The 14919-nt window shown below is 45.4% G+C and overlaps 1 protein-coding gene across 2 annotated transcripts in view; it reads right to left on the bottom strand.

Annotated features, from left to right (window-relative positions):
- LOC132406328 (organic solute transporter subunit alpha-like) overlaps positions 1–14919 on the bottom strand; it is a 61699-nt gene that overhangs the window by 34952 nt on the left and 11828 nt on the right. Inside the window, exons 1-2 of one of the 2 annotated variants that reach the window (XM_059991869.1) lie at positions 7267–7373; positions 6521–6612 (exon numbers count right to left, since the gene is read on the bottom strand). In XM_059991869.1, the coding sequence (XP_059847852.1) occupies positions 6521–6524 (4 nt within the window). In that variant the 5' untranslated portion in view covers positions 6525–6612; positions 7267–7373. Of the gene's footprint in view, positions 1–6520; positions 6613–7266; positions 7374–14919 lie in introns of those variants that run through there. The other variant, XM_059991851.1, reaches the window with a different exon arrangement.

Genomic DNA, 14919 nt, shown 5'->3' with positions numbered 1-14919 from the left:
ATTTCAGAGGCAGTGGGAACTTGTCCCCACTACCTCTCCTGGCTGTGACAATCTTACGGAACCAAAAAGAAATGATTATGGATTAAAATATAAATAGTCCACAAATTGTGCAGACAAGTTGTGCATGTTGTCACATGCACGAGTACATGGTACAGAAACGGACCTGCAGTGGTCAGGAAGCTCCACAATGGGTCGTCAAAACTGGCCAACACATACCCACCATCAGGGACATACATACCGAAAGGAGCTGGAAAAGGACCAGTAACATCATGAATGATCTCACCCGTCCTGCTCATGGACTGTCTGTCCCACTCCCATCAGGGAGGAGGCTACGTAGCATCCACACCAGGACCACCAGACTCAAAAATCATGTTGTTGGGATAATGGAGACATGGCTGCAGGGAGATCAGACCTGGGAAATGAATGTTCAAGGGTTTACGTGCTATCGTAGGGACAGAAACGTGGGCAGAGGGGGTGGGGTGGCCCTGTTGGTGAGGAATGAGATTCAGTCCTTTGCAAGGGGGGGACATAGGGTCAGGAGAAGTGGAGTCTGTGTGGATAGAACTGAGGAACAGTAAGAGCAAAAGGACCCTAATGGGTGTTGTCTACAGGCCACCAAACAGTAGCATGGATATTGGGTGCAAGTTGAATAGGGAGTTAACACTGGCATGTGACAACGGTAATGTCGCAGTAGTTATGGGGGATTTCAACATGCAGGTGAACTGGGAGAATCAGGTTGGTGCTGGACCCCAGGATAGGGAGTTTGTAGAGTGCCTACGGGATGCATTCTTGGAACAGCTTGTACGGGAGTCGACCAGGGACAAGACTATACTGGATTTAGTGTTATGTAATGAACAGGATTTGATAAGCGATCTTGCAGTAAAGGAGCCATTAGGAGGTAGTGATCATAATATGATGTTTTTATCTGCAATTTGAGAAAGATAAGGGCAGCTCGGAAGAGTCAGTGTTGCTGATGAACAGGGGAAACTATGGAGCCATGAGGGAGGAGCTGGCCAAAGTTGACTGGACGGATAGCCTAGCAGAAAAGACAGTGGAACAGCAATGGCAGGTATTCTTGGGAAAAATGCACAAGGTGCAAAATCAGTTCATCCCCCGGAGAACGAAGGATTCAAAGGGGGGAAAGGGGCCACAGTGGTTGACAAAGGAAGTCAGAGATTGCATAGCATTAAAAAAAAAGGAAGTATGACAGAGCTAAGGTGAGTGGGAGGAAAGATGTTTGGGAAGTTTTTAAGGAACAACAGAACTTAACTAAAAAGACAATACGGGGAGAGAAAATGAGGTACGAACGCAAGCTAGCCAGGAATATAAAGGAAGATAGCAAAAGCTTTTTTAGGTATGTGAAGAGAAAGAAGATAGTTAAGAACAATGTTGGGCCCTTGAAGAATGAATTGGGTGAAATTGTTATGGGGAACAGAGAAATGGCAGAAGAATTTAATGAGTATTTTAGATCTATTTTCACTAAGGAAGACACAAGCAATCTCCCAGATGTATGGATGGGCCAAGGACATAGGGTAACAGAGGAAATGAAACAGATTGACATTAGGAAGGAAACAGTGATGAGAAGACTGATGGGACTGAAGGCTGACAAATCCCCAGGTCCAGATGGTCTGCATCCTAGGGTACTAAAGGAGGTGGCCCTGGAAATTGCGGATGCATTGGTAATCATTTTCCAATGTTCCTTAGATTCAGGATCAGTTCCTGAGGATTGGAGAATGGCTAATGTTATCCCACTTTTTAAGAAAGGAGGGAGGGAGAAAACAGAGAACTATCGACCTGTCAGCCTGACATCGGTGGTGGGGAAGATGCTAGAGTCCATTATTAAGGAAGAAATAATGGCATATCAAGATAGCAGTGATAGGATTGGGCCGAGCCAGCATGGATTTACCAAGGGTAAATCATGCTTGACTATTCTGTTGGAGTTTTTCGAGGATGTAACCAGGGAGTTAGATGGGGGAGAACCAGTGGATGTAGTGTACCTCGATTTTCAGAAGGCATTTGATAAGGTCCCACATAGGAGATTGGTGGGTAAAATCAAAGCTCAGGGCATCGGGAGGAAGACATTGACATGGATAGAAAACTGGTTGGCAGATAGAAAGCAAAGGGTAGCGGTGAATGGGTGTTTCTCGGAATGGCAGGTGGTGACTAGTGGGGCGCCACAGGGCTCGGTATTGGGACCACCGCTGTTTACAATTTACGTCAACGATTTGGATGAAGGCTTTGAGAATAACATCAGCAAGTTTGCTGATGATACTAAGCTGGGTGGCAGTGTGACATGTGATGAGGATGTTAGGAGAATTCAGGGTGACTTGGATAGGCTGGGTGAGTGGGCAGATACTTGGCAGATGACGCTTAATGTGAATAAGTGTGAGGTTATCCACTTTGGGAGTAAGAACAGGAAGGCAGATTATTATCTGAACGGTGTAGAGTTAGGTAAGGGAGAAATACAAAGAGATCTAGGAGTCCTTGTTCATCAGTCACTGAAGGTGAATGAGCAAGTGCAGCAGGCAGTGAAGAAGGCTAATGGAATGTTGGCCTTTATTACAAAGGGAATTGAGTACAAGAGCAAGGAAATCCTCTTGCATTTGTACAGAGCCCTGGTGAGACCACACCTGGAGTATTGTGTACAGTTTTGGTCTCCAGGGTTAAGGAAGGACATCCTGGCTGTAGAGGAAGTGCAGCCTAGATTCACGAGGTTAATTCCTGGGACGTCTGGACTGTCTCACACAGAGGGGTTAGAGAGACTGGGCTTGTACACGTTGGAATTAAGGAGATTGAGAGGGGACCTGATTGAAACATATAAGAATATTAAGGGATTGGACAAGATGTTTCAGATGCTGACTATTCTGTCAGAAAATATGTTCCAGATGCTGTACCAGAAGGCATGGTTTGAGAATAAGGGGTAGGTCATTTAGGACAGAGTTAAGGAAAAACTTCTTCTCCTAGAGAGTTGTAGGGGTCTGGAATGCACTGCCTCCGAAGGTAGTGGAGGCCAATTCTCTGGATGCTTTCAAGAAGGAGCTAGATAGGTATCTTATGGATAGGGGAATCAAGGGATATGGGGACAAGGCAGGAACTGGGTATTGATAGTAGTTGATCAGCCATGATCTCAAAATGGCAGTGCAGGCTCGAAGGGCCGAATGGTCTACTTCTGCACCTATTGTCTATTGTCTAAAAACAGTCACTTTCCCCAAGCAGTGAGGCTGATCAACACCTCCACACACTAACCCACCCCTCCACACCCCCAACCACCACTACTTTATCAGCTGTGGAGGCCCAAACATTGAGGGTGTTTAAGGAGGAGATTGATAGGTATCTAATTAGTCAGGGTATCAAGGGATATGGGGGAAAAGCTGGAAATTGGAACTAGATGGGAGAATAGTTCAGCTCATGGTGGAATGGCAGAGCAGACTTGATGGGCCGAATGGCCTACTTCTGCTCCTTTGTCATGTGGTCTTGTGAGTGACCCCACCAGGAGCTCAGCTTGGGACAGCTTTGCTCTCGGGACCTCAGGACGGCCTCTCCACCACGAAAAGGTGACGGTCCTCGGGGAAGTCTGGAATCAACATAGCGTGCCCACAGCTTACTAACCCTGGCCCTAACCTCTACACCTCTGCAATGTGGCAGGAAACCAGAGCACCTGGAGGAAACCCACTCAGTTATGGGCAGAACGTACAAACTCCTTACATGCAAGGGTGAGAGTTGAACCTATGTCACTGGACACTGAAGCAGGTCTCACTCCGGAGAAATGAGCACAAGCTCTCTAGGCCAGCTGTAGTGAGGTACTGAAGGAGATGTCTCACCACTAGGGGAGTGGTACTCTCTCAAAGGATCTTCCCACACCCACGTCTGGGGAGAGGAACAGAGAATCTCTCCCCAGTACAATGGATAGCAGCCACCTCACAACCAGTGGTGTTAACAATTCTGACAAAGGTCACGGACTCATATGAAGTCTGATCTGCTCAAGTCACAGACTCATATACCGTCTGACCTGCTCCCCTATTATATTTCTTTCACACTTCAACAAACATGGATTCCATCTTGTCACTAATCAACAAGCTCCAAAACCTGGGTCTCCCTCTGCACCTGGATCCCTCACTTCCTCACTGGGGGACCAGTCAGTGCGGATCAGAAGTAACACCTCCTCACACGGGCGCACCCCAAGAACGTGTGCTTAGCCCACTGCTCTACTCTCTCGATACCCATGACATATCTGTTGTTGCCAGAATCTCAGATGGTGACGAGGAACCGTACAGGAGTGAGAGAGATTGGCTGGGTGAGCAATGTCACAGCAACAGCCTTGTAATCAACGTCAGTAAAACCGAGGAATTGATTGTGGATTTCAGAAAGGGGAAGCCAAGGGGACACACACCAGTCCTCATCGAGGGATCGAGTGGAAAGGGGGAGCAGTTTCAAGTTCCTGAGCGTCCACATCTCTGAAGATCTACCCTGGGCCCAACATATTAATGCTATTACAAAGAAGGCACAACAGCAGCTATATTTCATTAAAAATTTGAGGAGATTTGGTATGTCACCAAAGACAAATTTCTGCAGGTGTATCATGAAGAGCATTCTAAACGGTTACATCACCATCTGCCATGGAAGGCGGCCACGGCGCAGGATCAGAAAAAGCTACAGAGGTTTGGAAACTCAGCCAGTTCCATCATGGGCTCTAGCCTCCCCACCATCCAGGACATGTTCAAATGGAGGGGCCTCTAAAAGGTAGTGTCCGTCACTTAGGGCCCCCATTACCCAGGACATGCCCTCTTCTCCTTGCTACCATCAGGGAGGAGGTACAGGAGTCTGAAGACACACACTCAGTGTTTTACAACAACTTCTTCCCTCCAGCATCGGATTTCTGAATGGTCCATGATCCCATGAACAGCACCTCGCTAATTTGTAATATGTATATTATTGTAATTTACAATAACTTTTATGTCTTGCACTGTGATGTTGCCATAAAACAACAGTTTGATGACGTATGTCAGAGGTAGTAAACCTGATTCAGATTCAGGCCCATTTCAAGAATGACCAGAGGGCTGGACAATTTAAACGCCGGGCCAGATTGAAAAGATCAGGGTGTCGGGGCAGGAGGTGAGGGACGGACCCATTCACATCGCCGCTCCACGAGATTTACTCGTCTCTGCACTGAACTATGGCTCCAGCCTGCGTCTAACGGGCTTCTGAATGGCTGTGGATTCAGCTTTGTGAACCTCTGTTCTGAATGCCACTTGCTTACTTCCATTGTTTGCACAATTTGTTTTTCTCTCTCTGCACGCTGGGTGTTTGGCGGTTTTCTTTAGTTCTTAAAGGAGTCTATTGGCTTTCTTTGTTTTATTGCTGTCTGTAAGGAGACAAATCTCAAGCTTGTATAAAGTATACATACTTTGATAATAAACGTACTTTGAACTTTGAGTGTGTTTAGGAAAAAAACTGATAGATTATTGATTAATAAGGAATGATAGGTTGGTGCAGGAACTGGTATTGGGCAAAAGGATCAGTCAACATGACAGGTAAGGTGGGCACATCGGGAACATTTGAAATCCCTTTGGATAAGTACATGGATAGAAGAGGCTTAACATGATGGGGGAACTTTCAGAGATGACACACAGGAAAAGTTTTTCACACAGAGTTGTGGAATATTGGTATTGGGTTATTATTGTCACATGTACTGAGATACAGTGAAAATCTTGTCTTGCACTCTGTTCATACCAACCAGATCATTACACAGAGCACTGAGACTGAACAAGGGAAAACAATAACAGAATGCAGAGCAAGGAGTAACAGCTACCAGAGAAGTGCAGTGTGGTGGAGAGTAACGTGGAAGGTCATAATGAGGCAGGTTGCAGAGTCAAGTGTCTGATTTATGGTACTGGGGACCATTCTATACTATGGGGCGGAAGCTGTCCCTGAGCCTGGTGGTACGTGCATTCAGGCTTTTGTGTCTCTGCCCAATGGGAGAAGGGACAAGAGAGAATAAACAGCATATTGTACAGATACTGCAACACACATAAAGTGCTGGAGGAACTAGCAGGTCAGACGTCTCTTAGAAAAGTGAATAATGTGCTGGAGGCAAATGTGATAGAGGTGTTCAGGAGCCTTAGATTGTTGGCAGATTGGGCCGCTTATCCAAGAAAGGATGTGCAGGCATTGGCAAGGGTCCAGAGGAGGTTCACGAGAATGATCCCAGGAATGAAAGGGTTAATGTATGAGGTTCTGGGATTGTAGTCAGTTGAGTTTAGAAGAATGAGGAGGGATCTCATTGAAATACCAAATATTGAAATACCTTGATGGAGTGGATGTGGAGAGGATGTTTCCTACAGTGGGGTAGTCTGGGACCAGAGGACACAGATAGAGTGGATGTGGAGAGGATGTTTCCTATAGTGTGGGAGTCTAGGACCAGAGGACACAGATAGAGTGGACGTGGAGAGGATGTTTCCTACAGTGGTGGAGTCTAGGACCAGAGGACACAGACTCAGAATGGAGGGACACACTGACTTACCCATTATGAGCTTGAGGGATCTTGGAGGAGGCGAGAAGCAAGCCTCAGACACATTGAACTTCTCGATCAGCTCCAGGATGTTTGGGGGAAGCCTGCAAAGTAAAGAACAGATACCATTTTCAGATCATAATTTGCTTTTCCACATCCCTGCTAAGTCACCATCCAAGCCATGCTGTTTTCTAGCTATTACCATCCAGACCACGCTCTCTTCTCACTACTACCTTCGATCAGGACATACAGGTTCCTCAGGTCCCACACCACCAGGTTCAGGAACAGTTATTACCCCTCAACCATCAGGTCCCACACCACCAGGTTCAGGAACAGTTATTACCCCTCAACCATCAGGTCCCACACCACCAGGTTCAGAAACAGTTATTACCCCTCAACCATCAGATCCCACACCACCAGGTTCAGGAACAGTTATTACCCTTCAACCATCAGGTCCCACACCACCGGGTTCAGGAACAATTATTACCCCTCAACCATCAGGCCCCACACCACCAGGGTCAGGAACAGTTATTACTCCTCAACCATCAGGTCCCACACCACCAGGTTCAGGAACAGTTATTACCCCTCAACCATCAGGTCCCACACCACCAGGTTCAGGAACAGTTATTACCCCTCAACCATCAGGCTCTTGAAGAAGTATGGATGACTTCATTCACCTCAAAACTGAACTGACTCTACAAATGATGAACTCACTTTCAAGGACTCTACATCTCATGTTCTCTTATTCATTTACTTACTTTTAATTATTATTGTTCGTTTCTTTTTGTATTTGCAGAGTCTGCCAGCCTTTACTTGTGTGAAGTTTTCATTGATTCCATTGCACTTATTTGTTCTACTGTAAATGCTTGAAAGAAAATACATTTCAGGGTAATATTTGGTGGCATATATGTTCCTAATTTTCTTCTGAACTTTCAACTTACAACTTTGAAAGTTAATATGATTCAGTCTGGCAGCCTTCAATGCCCATCCATATGTTCGATGGACTCAGGAAGGGATTGCATTCATATGGCACCCACCATGATCACAGGATGTGAATCTGTCCTCACGCTCTCCCAGATAATTATCCTCATCTTCGTGGCTTTGAGTCCCAATCCTCAATGTTTCTGAGCACGACTTCTCTCTCTCCACTGCAAAAGTCTGGATCCCCAGAGGCCACCCATTTCCCATTCCCATTCCAACATGAGGCCAAACTCGGGTTGGTGGAGCAACACATAGAAAACCTACAGCACAATACAGGCCCTTCGGCCCAACATGTACTTACCTTAGAAATTTCCTAAGAAGTCACCCATAGCCCTCTATTTTTCTAATCTCCATGTATCCATCCAGGAGTCTCTTGTATCCAGGACCCCATTGTTTCCACCTCCACCACCGTCGCCAGCAGCCCATTCCACGCATTCACCATTCTCTGTGTAAAAAAAACTTACCCCTGACATCTCCTCTATACCTACACCTACTTCCATGCACCTTAAAACTGTGCCTTCTCGTGCTAGCCATTTCAGCCCTGGGAAAAAGCCTCTGACTATCCATGTGATCAATGCATATCATTATCTTGTACACTATCAGGTCACCTCTCATGACTCTATCGCTCCAAGGAGAAAAGTCCCAGTTCACTCAACCTGTTCTTATAATGCGTGCTCCCCAATCCAGGCAACACCCTTGTAAATCTCCTCTGCACCCTTTCTATGGTTTCCACGTCCTTCCTGTAGTGAGGCAACCAGAATTGAGCACAGTACTCCAAGCGGGGTCTGACCAGGGCCCTATATAGCTGCAACATTACCTCTCAGCTCCTAAACTTAGTCCCACGATTGATGAAGGCCAATGCACCATATGCCCTCTTAACCACAGAGTCAACCTGCGTGGCAGCTTTGAGTGTCCTGTCCCTCTTGTGGTGATATCATGTGTCAGAACGTGATTGGACAGAGTTCTGAGCATGCGCAGAAATGAGTGAAAGATCTAGAAACGTCGAGGTTGCAAAACGTGTGGTTATGTTGCTGTTGTAAATAAAATTTTAATTCTTCCTGAATATGGTTTGTTCTTAGTAACCCACAGTACGTATAAGGAACACAACATGGTGTCAGAAGTTGGTCTGGAAGAATAATATGTTTCGCTAACATGGGAGAAGCGAAGACAATAATAAAAAAATGCAAACCTTTTTGTTGTGCTAACAGTTTTAAAAATGGAAGGTTTGCAACCCCCATTGACACTTCAGCTGACTGGAAACGTAGCTGAAAACTGGAAAGGATTTAAACAGCGTTTTGAAATTTATTATCGGCGACAGGATCAGATGAATAATCGGAAAAAACTAAAGCTGCAATTCTACGCCACGTAATAGGTGACGTTGCAATTGAGGTATATAACCATTTTACTTTTGAGAGTGGAGAGAATTTAAATTTCAAAGTGATAATGGACATATTTGACACATTTTGTATACCGAAGTGTAATGTGACATATGAACGGTACAAGTTTTTCAAATGTCGGCAGAGACCTGTTCAAGCGATTGATGAATTTGTTATGGAGTTGAGACACCACAGTAAATCTTGCAAGTTTGCTGAGCTCACAGACTCTTTCATTAAAAACAGAATTGTTTGTAGCATTTTGGATAATGGTCTGAGAGAAAGACTGTTAAAAGAACAAGACATCAATGTGGAAAAAGCTTTGAGGCTGTGCAAAGCTTTGGAAACTGTGATGTCACAGGCAAAAGAGCATTCTATCGAGTACTGCGTAGACGCTGTAAAGCACGAACATATTAGAAAAAATAATGAAGCGACAACGAAACTGCCGTCATCTAAAAGAAAAAAAATTTGTGATCGCTGTGCGCAGCAGTACTAACCAAAACAGCGTCCAGCGTACCGGAAAATGTGCAATGATTGCGGTAAGAGTAATCATTTTTCACGCTGTTGCAGAAGTAGAAAGACAATAAAACAAGTAAATGCGGTGCTTGAAAATGAACGTGAGGAGTTTTGTATAATGTGCTTTGTGAAAACAAAGTAAGAGTGACTGGACTATGCCATTGCAAGTGAACCAAAACAATATTCTGTTTAAACTGGATACTGGAGCACAATCTTGTAGAATCTGAGTTTAATCCAAGACCAAAGTTACATCAGACAAATATAAAGGTGACTGGGTATTCAGGTGCAGACTTTCCAGTTAAAGGAACATGTGTGGCAAAAGTATCACACAAAAATAGTGAGCACAAGCTTTCATTTGTGGTCGTGCCAAAAAATGTACAGTCAGTACTGGGTCTATCTGCCTGTGAGAGACTGAATTTGGTGAAAAGAGTCTTAGTCCTGGACAATGACACAGAGTCAGAATACAGTGAATTGATGAAAGAGCAAGAGAGAACAGAACTTGACAGAATGGAACAGCTAGAAGTCATAAAGAAAGCTCGCAGACCCATCCCTTTGTTACCAGCATCTGAGAAAGCATTGCCAGCAAAACCAGGAGTTGCAATTTTATTCTCTGGAAGTAACAGACATGCGTTAATGGGCCATGCATTCCATCACAATCTCACCTCTGCAGGAGGACAGAGGCCAGACTTGCTGGTACAGTCCAATACTGACCTGAAGCCAAAGAGTGACAAGGATCAGGATCCAATTGAAGAAGTGAAAGCTCAAGTGAAGGAATTGAGAAGTTTCATTGAAATGATGAAGTCTCAGCATAAAAAAGAAATTACACAGTTAATAAATGAATTAGATGAAGAAAAGAAGATTTGTATTTCATTATAAATGGAAGTGGAAGGAATTAAGAAAGCTACAGTACTTGAAGAAGTACAACCCAGATCATACATGGTCCAAACAGAAGAAAGAGCAGTGTTAAGAAGAAGTCGCAAAGACCTCAAGAAAGAGCCAACTGCAGAGTTTCAGCTGCAGACTAGATGAAACATGAAAATTACAACGAAACACAAGAACTGTGTGAACCACTTAGAAGGTCGACTGGTGTTGGTAAACCCCAGAGAGACTGATAGAGACATGTCAAATTATGTATTTGTTTGATTAATGTTGCTAATTGTTTTTCTTTTTAAGGAAAGGAAGATGTGGGGATAACACATGTCAGACCATGATTGGACAGAGTTCAAAGCATGCGCAGAAATGAGTGAAAGATCTAGAAACTTCGAGAAGCATGGCGCTTTAAGACACGTGTGGCTTTGTTGCTGTTATAAATAAAAGTTCTAGTTCTATTCTTCCAGAATATGGTTTGTTCTTAGTAGCCCACGCTACGTATAAAGAACACAACACCTCTGATCCTCCACACTGCCAAGAGTCTTGCCATTAATGCTATATTCTGCCACCATATTTGACCTACCAAAATGAACCACTTCACACTTATCTGGGTTGAACTCCATCTGCCACTTCTCAGCCCAGTTTTGCATCTTATCAATGTCCCGCTGTAACCTCTGACAGCTCTCCACACTATCCACAATGCCTCCAACCTTTGTATAATCAGCAAATTTACTAACCCATCCCTCCACTTCCTCATCCAGGTCATTTATAAAACTCTCAAAGATTGGGGTTCCCAAAACAGATCCCTGAGGCACCCCACTGGTTACCGACCTCCATGAAGAATATGACCCAACTACAACCACCCTTTGCCTTCTGTGGGCCTCTATCACCACCTAGGCAGTGCATTCCAGACACCCACCACTCTCTGTGTAAAAAACCTGCCCCTAACCGCTCCTTTGAAATTACCCCCTCTTACCTTAAACACATGCTCTTTGGTATTAGGCATTTCAACCCAGGGAAACAGATACTGTCTGTCTACTCTACCTAAGCCTCCCATAATCTTATAAACCTCTATCAGATTCCCTCCCCCCAGTTTCCACTGCTCCAAAGTAAACAACCCAATTTTGTGACTGACAGGCAATGATAAAGTAGTGGTGGGTGGGGGTGTGAAGGGGTGGGTTAGTGGGTGGAGGTGTTGGTCAGCCTCACAGCTTGGGGAAAGTAACTGTTTTTGAGTCTGGTGGTCCTGGTGTAATGCTGCATTGCCTCTTCCCTGATGGGAGCGGGACAAACAGTCCATGAGGAAGGAACCTGCCACCCTCATCCTTCCACGGTGATGTAGGTCACAGGACTGGAAAATGCTACTGGTGTAAGCTGGAGAACTTTGCAGTTAGTCTACAGAATATTGTGTTTGCATAGCGGTCAGTACAGTGCTGGTGACCCAGGTTCAATTCTTGCTGCTGTCTGTGAGAAGTTCGTACCTCCTCCCTGTGTCTGCATGTGTTTCTCTGGTCTCCTACCACAGTCCAAAGATATACAGGTTAAAACTTCAAAGTACTTTTATTATCAAAGTATGCATACTCTATGCTACTCTTTGGAGAGAAGGAGGATGAGAGGAGACATGATAGAGGTGTACAAGATATTAAGAGGAATAGATAGAGTGGACAGCCCAGTGCCCCTTCCCCAGGGCACCACTGCTCAGCACAAGAGGACATGGCTTTAAGGTAAGGGGAGGGAAGTTCAAGGGGGATATTAGAGGAAGGTTTTTCAATCAGAGAGTGGTTGGTGCGTGGAATGCACTGCCTGAGTCAGTGGTGGAGGCAGATCCACTAGTGAAGTTTAAGAGACTACTAGACAGGTATATGGAGGAATTTAAGGTGGGGCGTTATATGGGAGGCAGGGTTTGAGGGTTGGCACAACATTGTGGGCTGAAGGGCCTGTAATGTGCTGTACTATTCTATGTACCTTGTGATTCGTCTCCTTAAAGGCAGCCACAAAACAAAGAAATCCAATAATCCCATTAAAAAATGCCATCAAGCACCCAACATACAGAAAAAAATCGTACAAACAATGAAAGTAAGCAAATAGCATTCAGAACTGAAGTTCACAGCCACAAACCAGTCACCACTGCCAGGTTAATTGGTCACATGGTCCCACTGGGCCAGAAGGGCCCTTACCATGTATCTCTAAATCAAACAGATAAAATTAAATCCCCTTCCCAGTGATGCTGCCACGTTCTCAAACCCTTCATTCTACTTTTCCCGTTAATTACATCAGCATTTTCTTTTGGATTGCTTCAGACTTCACTACACCATGCTGTTGTTCTGTCATCTTTGCTGTATTTATTCCAGTCCTGCTTCCTGCCCATTACTCCGCTGGCGCTTAGGGCAGCGATGAAAGTCCTCCATCCCTGGTGGCGTTCAGGTCGTCATTATGCCAGTAGTTCAGTCATGGAGGTCCCGGGTGGAGATTCAGGAATATCGTCACACTCAGGTGCAGAAGGACTGTTTCCATAACAGAATAGTTTGACCAGTCGGGGGTGTTAGCCCTGAGACGAACATCCAAACCTGGAGGACCAGTGGACCACTCCGAGTCTGACCTCTACCCTCTGACCGGTTTGGCATGGGTGAGTGAATCTACCAAGTGTCAAAGCGTAGCTCTCTGGGTCATCGAAGCACGCAAGCCTCCGAGGTTGTGGTGCTACGGGAGATGTTATAACCCTGCGTATCACTTACTTGTACACAACGAATGGTGTATAGGGTGACAGCCCCCTCCGAATCTGAATCTGCTGCCCACGTCCTTCATGGTGGTGTAGGTACAGGACTGGGAGATGCTACTGGCCTAACCTGGAGTATTTTGTAGACACCCTAAATTAGGCAGTACAATAGTGTAGTGGTTAGTATACCACAATTACAGTGAGAGCAATTAGGGTTCAATTCCCATCACTGCCTGTAAGGAACATGTGGGTTCCTCCGTGTGCCCCTGTATAGGTTAGGCTTGGTAAATTGTGGGCATGCTATGTTGGCACTGGAGGTGTGGGGACACTTGCACATCATTGACACATTCCACTATATGTTTCAATGTCAAAGATTACAGGGAGAAGGCAGGAGAGTGGGTTTGAGAGGGATAATAAATCAGCCATGATTGAGTGGTGGAGTAAATTCAATCGGCCGAATGGCCTAATGCTGCTCCTATGCCCTATGGTCTCATGGTCTTACTTGTCACATCTACATTGTTGGCGCACTTCAGAAAAGGTGGATGACGACTTTGGCCACCTGAGGGAGTTGATCCTAACCGAAGAATTTAGAAGTTGTGTCCCTGACAACACACAGACATACCTAAATGAGAAGGAGACTAAGACTCTGTCAGAAACTGCTAAGTTGGCAGATGAGTACGCTTTAAAGTTTTCTCCGAGTAAGAGCTACTAGAGGGGTAGTAGGGATAATAGGGAGAGCCCACCGGCTAAGTCAGAAAGTAAGCCGGGGACTAGCGGAAAAGAGAAGGAGGACGAGAAGCAGTCGGGAGGAAAGTTCTCTAGTTTAACGTGTTTTAATTGTGGGAAGACCGGTCACATAGTGTCTAGGTGTTTTGCTCCAAAAAAAGAGAAAGGAAAAGGAAAGGCGACAACACCGACCGCCTGCATTAACAGACCGCTAAGGAAGGAAGGAAGGAGGGCTCAGACCGAGTTCAAGAAGGACGCGAGAGGTTTATTTCAAACGGGTTGGTATCTGTAAAGGAGGGGACAACCCCGGTTCCAGTGAGAATCCACTGGGGCTTGTCAGTCATTGATCCCGAGGAAAGTGTTGTAATTCAGTGCTGAGACGGAGACTGGTGAAGTGAATGTGATAAAAGGGGACTGAGGCCGTACCTTTGCATAAAATATTTCTGAAATGTGACTTGGTATCCGGAACAGTCACAATAGGGGTGCGGTCTGAACTACTGATGGACGCTGTAGATGTCTGACTCGGTGCTGAGGACCCGCCCTTAGATTCTGAAGTTTATTCCGCCTGCACGGTAACCAGAAGCATGTCAAAAAGGCTGCTGAGACAAACATTGATTTATCCGAGACTTTCTCACCGTCTCTGTACCAACAGGATTCAGAGGATAGTGAGGTTGAGGAGAGGGAGAGGGAGATGTGGCAGCTGGGAGGTCCAGTGTTGCACACTGATGATGCTTGTAGCTTGTTTGCAATTGAAGAATTTAAGTGTGTTCCCGATGATGTAAGGGCATTCGAGATTAAAAGGATGCCACTGCTTTGCGGGAGTCTGCTGGGTGGCAGAGGAGGTTGTTTTAGCCCACAAGGTTGAGTTTACTCTGGATAGGAGTTGCCCAGAGGGTAGGTGGGAGGATCAGGGGAACCTGAAATTTGAAACTGGGACTGGCATTGAAAGCCTAGAAGAGGCAGCTGTCCCATTTGCCTGCGTTCAGGTTGTTGAAGTACCTGTGGATTCACAGAGGACTGTGAGTCTTGTGTTGAGACTCGGGTAAGGTCTGAGGTGTCTGACTCGGTTAAAAAGGAACTCAGTCCTTTTGTGTCAGATAGACTTGGTTCAGTGAGTAAGGGGTTAACCCTGGTGCGAGTGGAAATTGAGGATTCTCAGTCACTTGCGTTAGAAGGTGTTCTAAAAGCTGGTGATGAAATAAAAACTGGTGAGATGAATTTTATTGAAG

Source organism: Hypanus sabinus, chromosome 2 (assembly GCF_030144855.1).
Source record: "Hypanus sabinus isolate sHypSab1 chromosome 2, sHypSab1.hap1, whole genome shotgun sequence".
Lineage (NCBI taxonomy): Eukaryota > Metazoa > Chordata > Chondrichthyes > Myliobatiformes > Dasyatidae > Hypanus > Hypanus sabinus.
The sequence above is the reverse complement of the archived record's forward strand: the minus strand, read 5'-3'. Positions and strand labels throughout refer to the sequence as shown.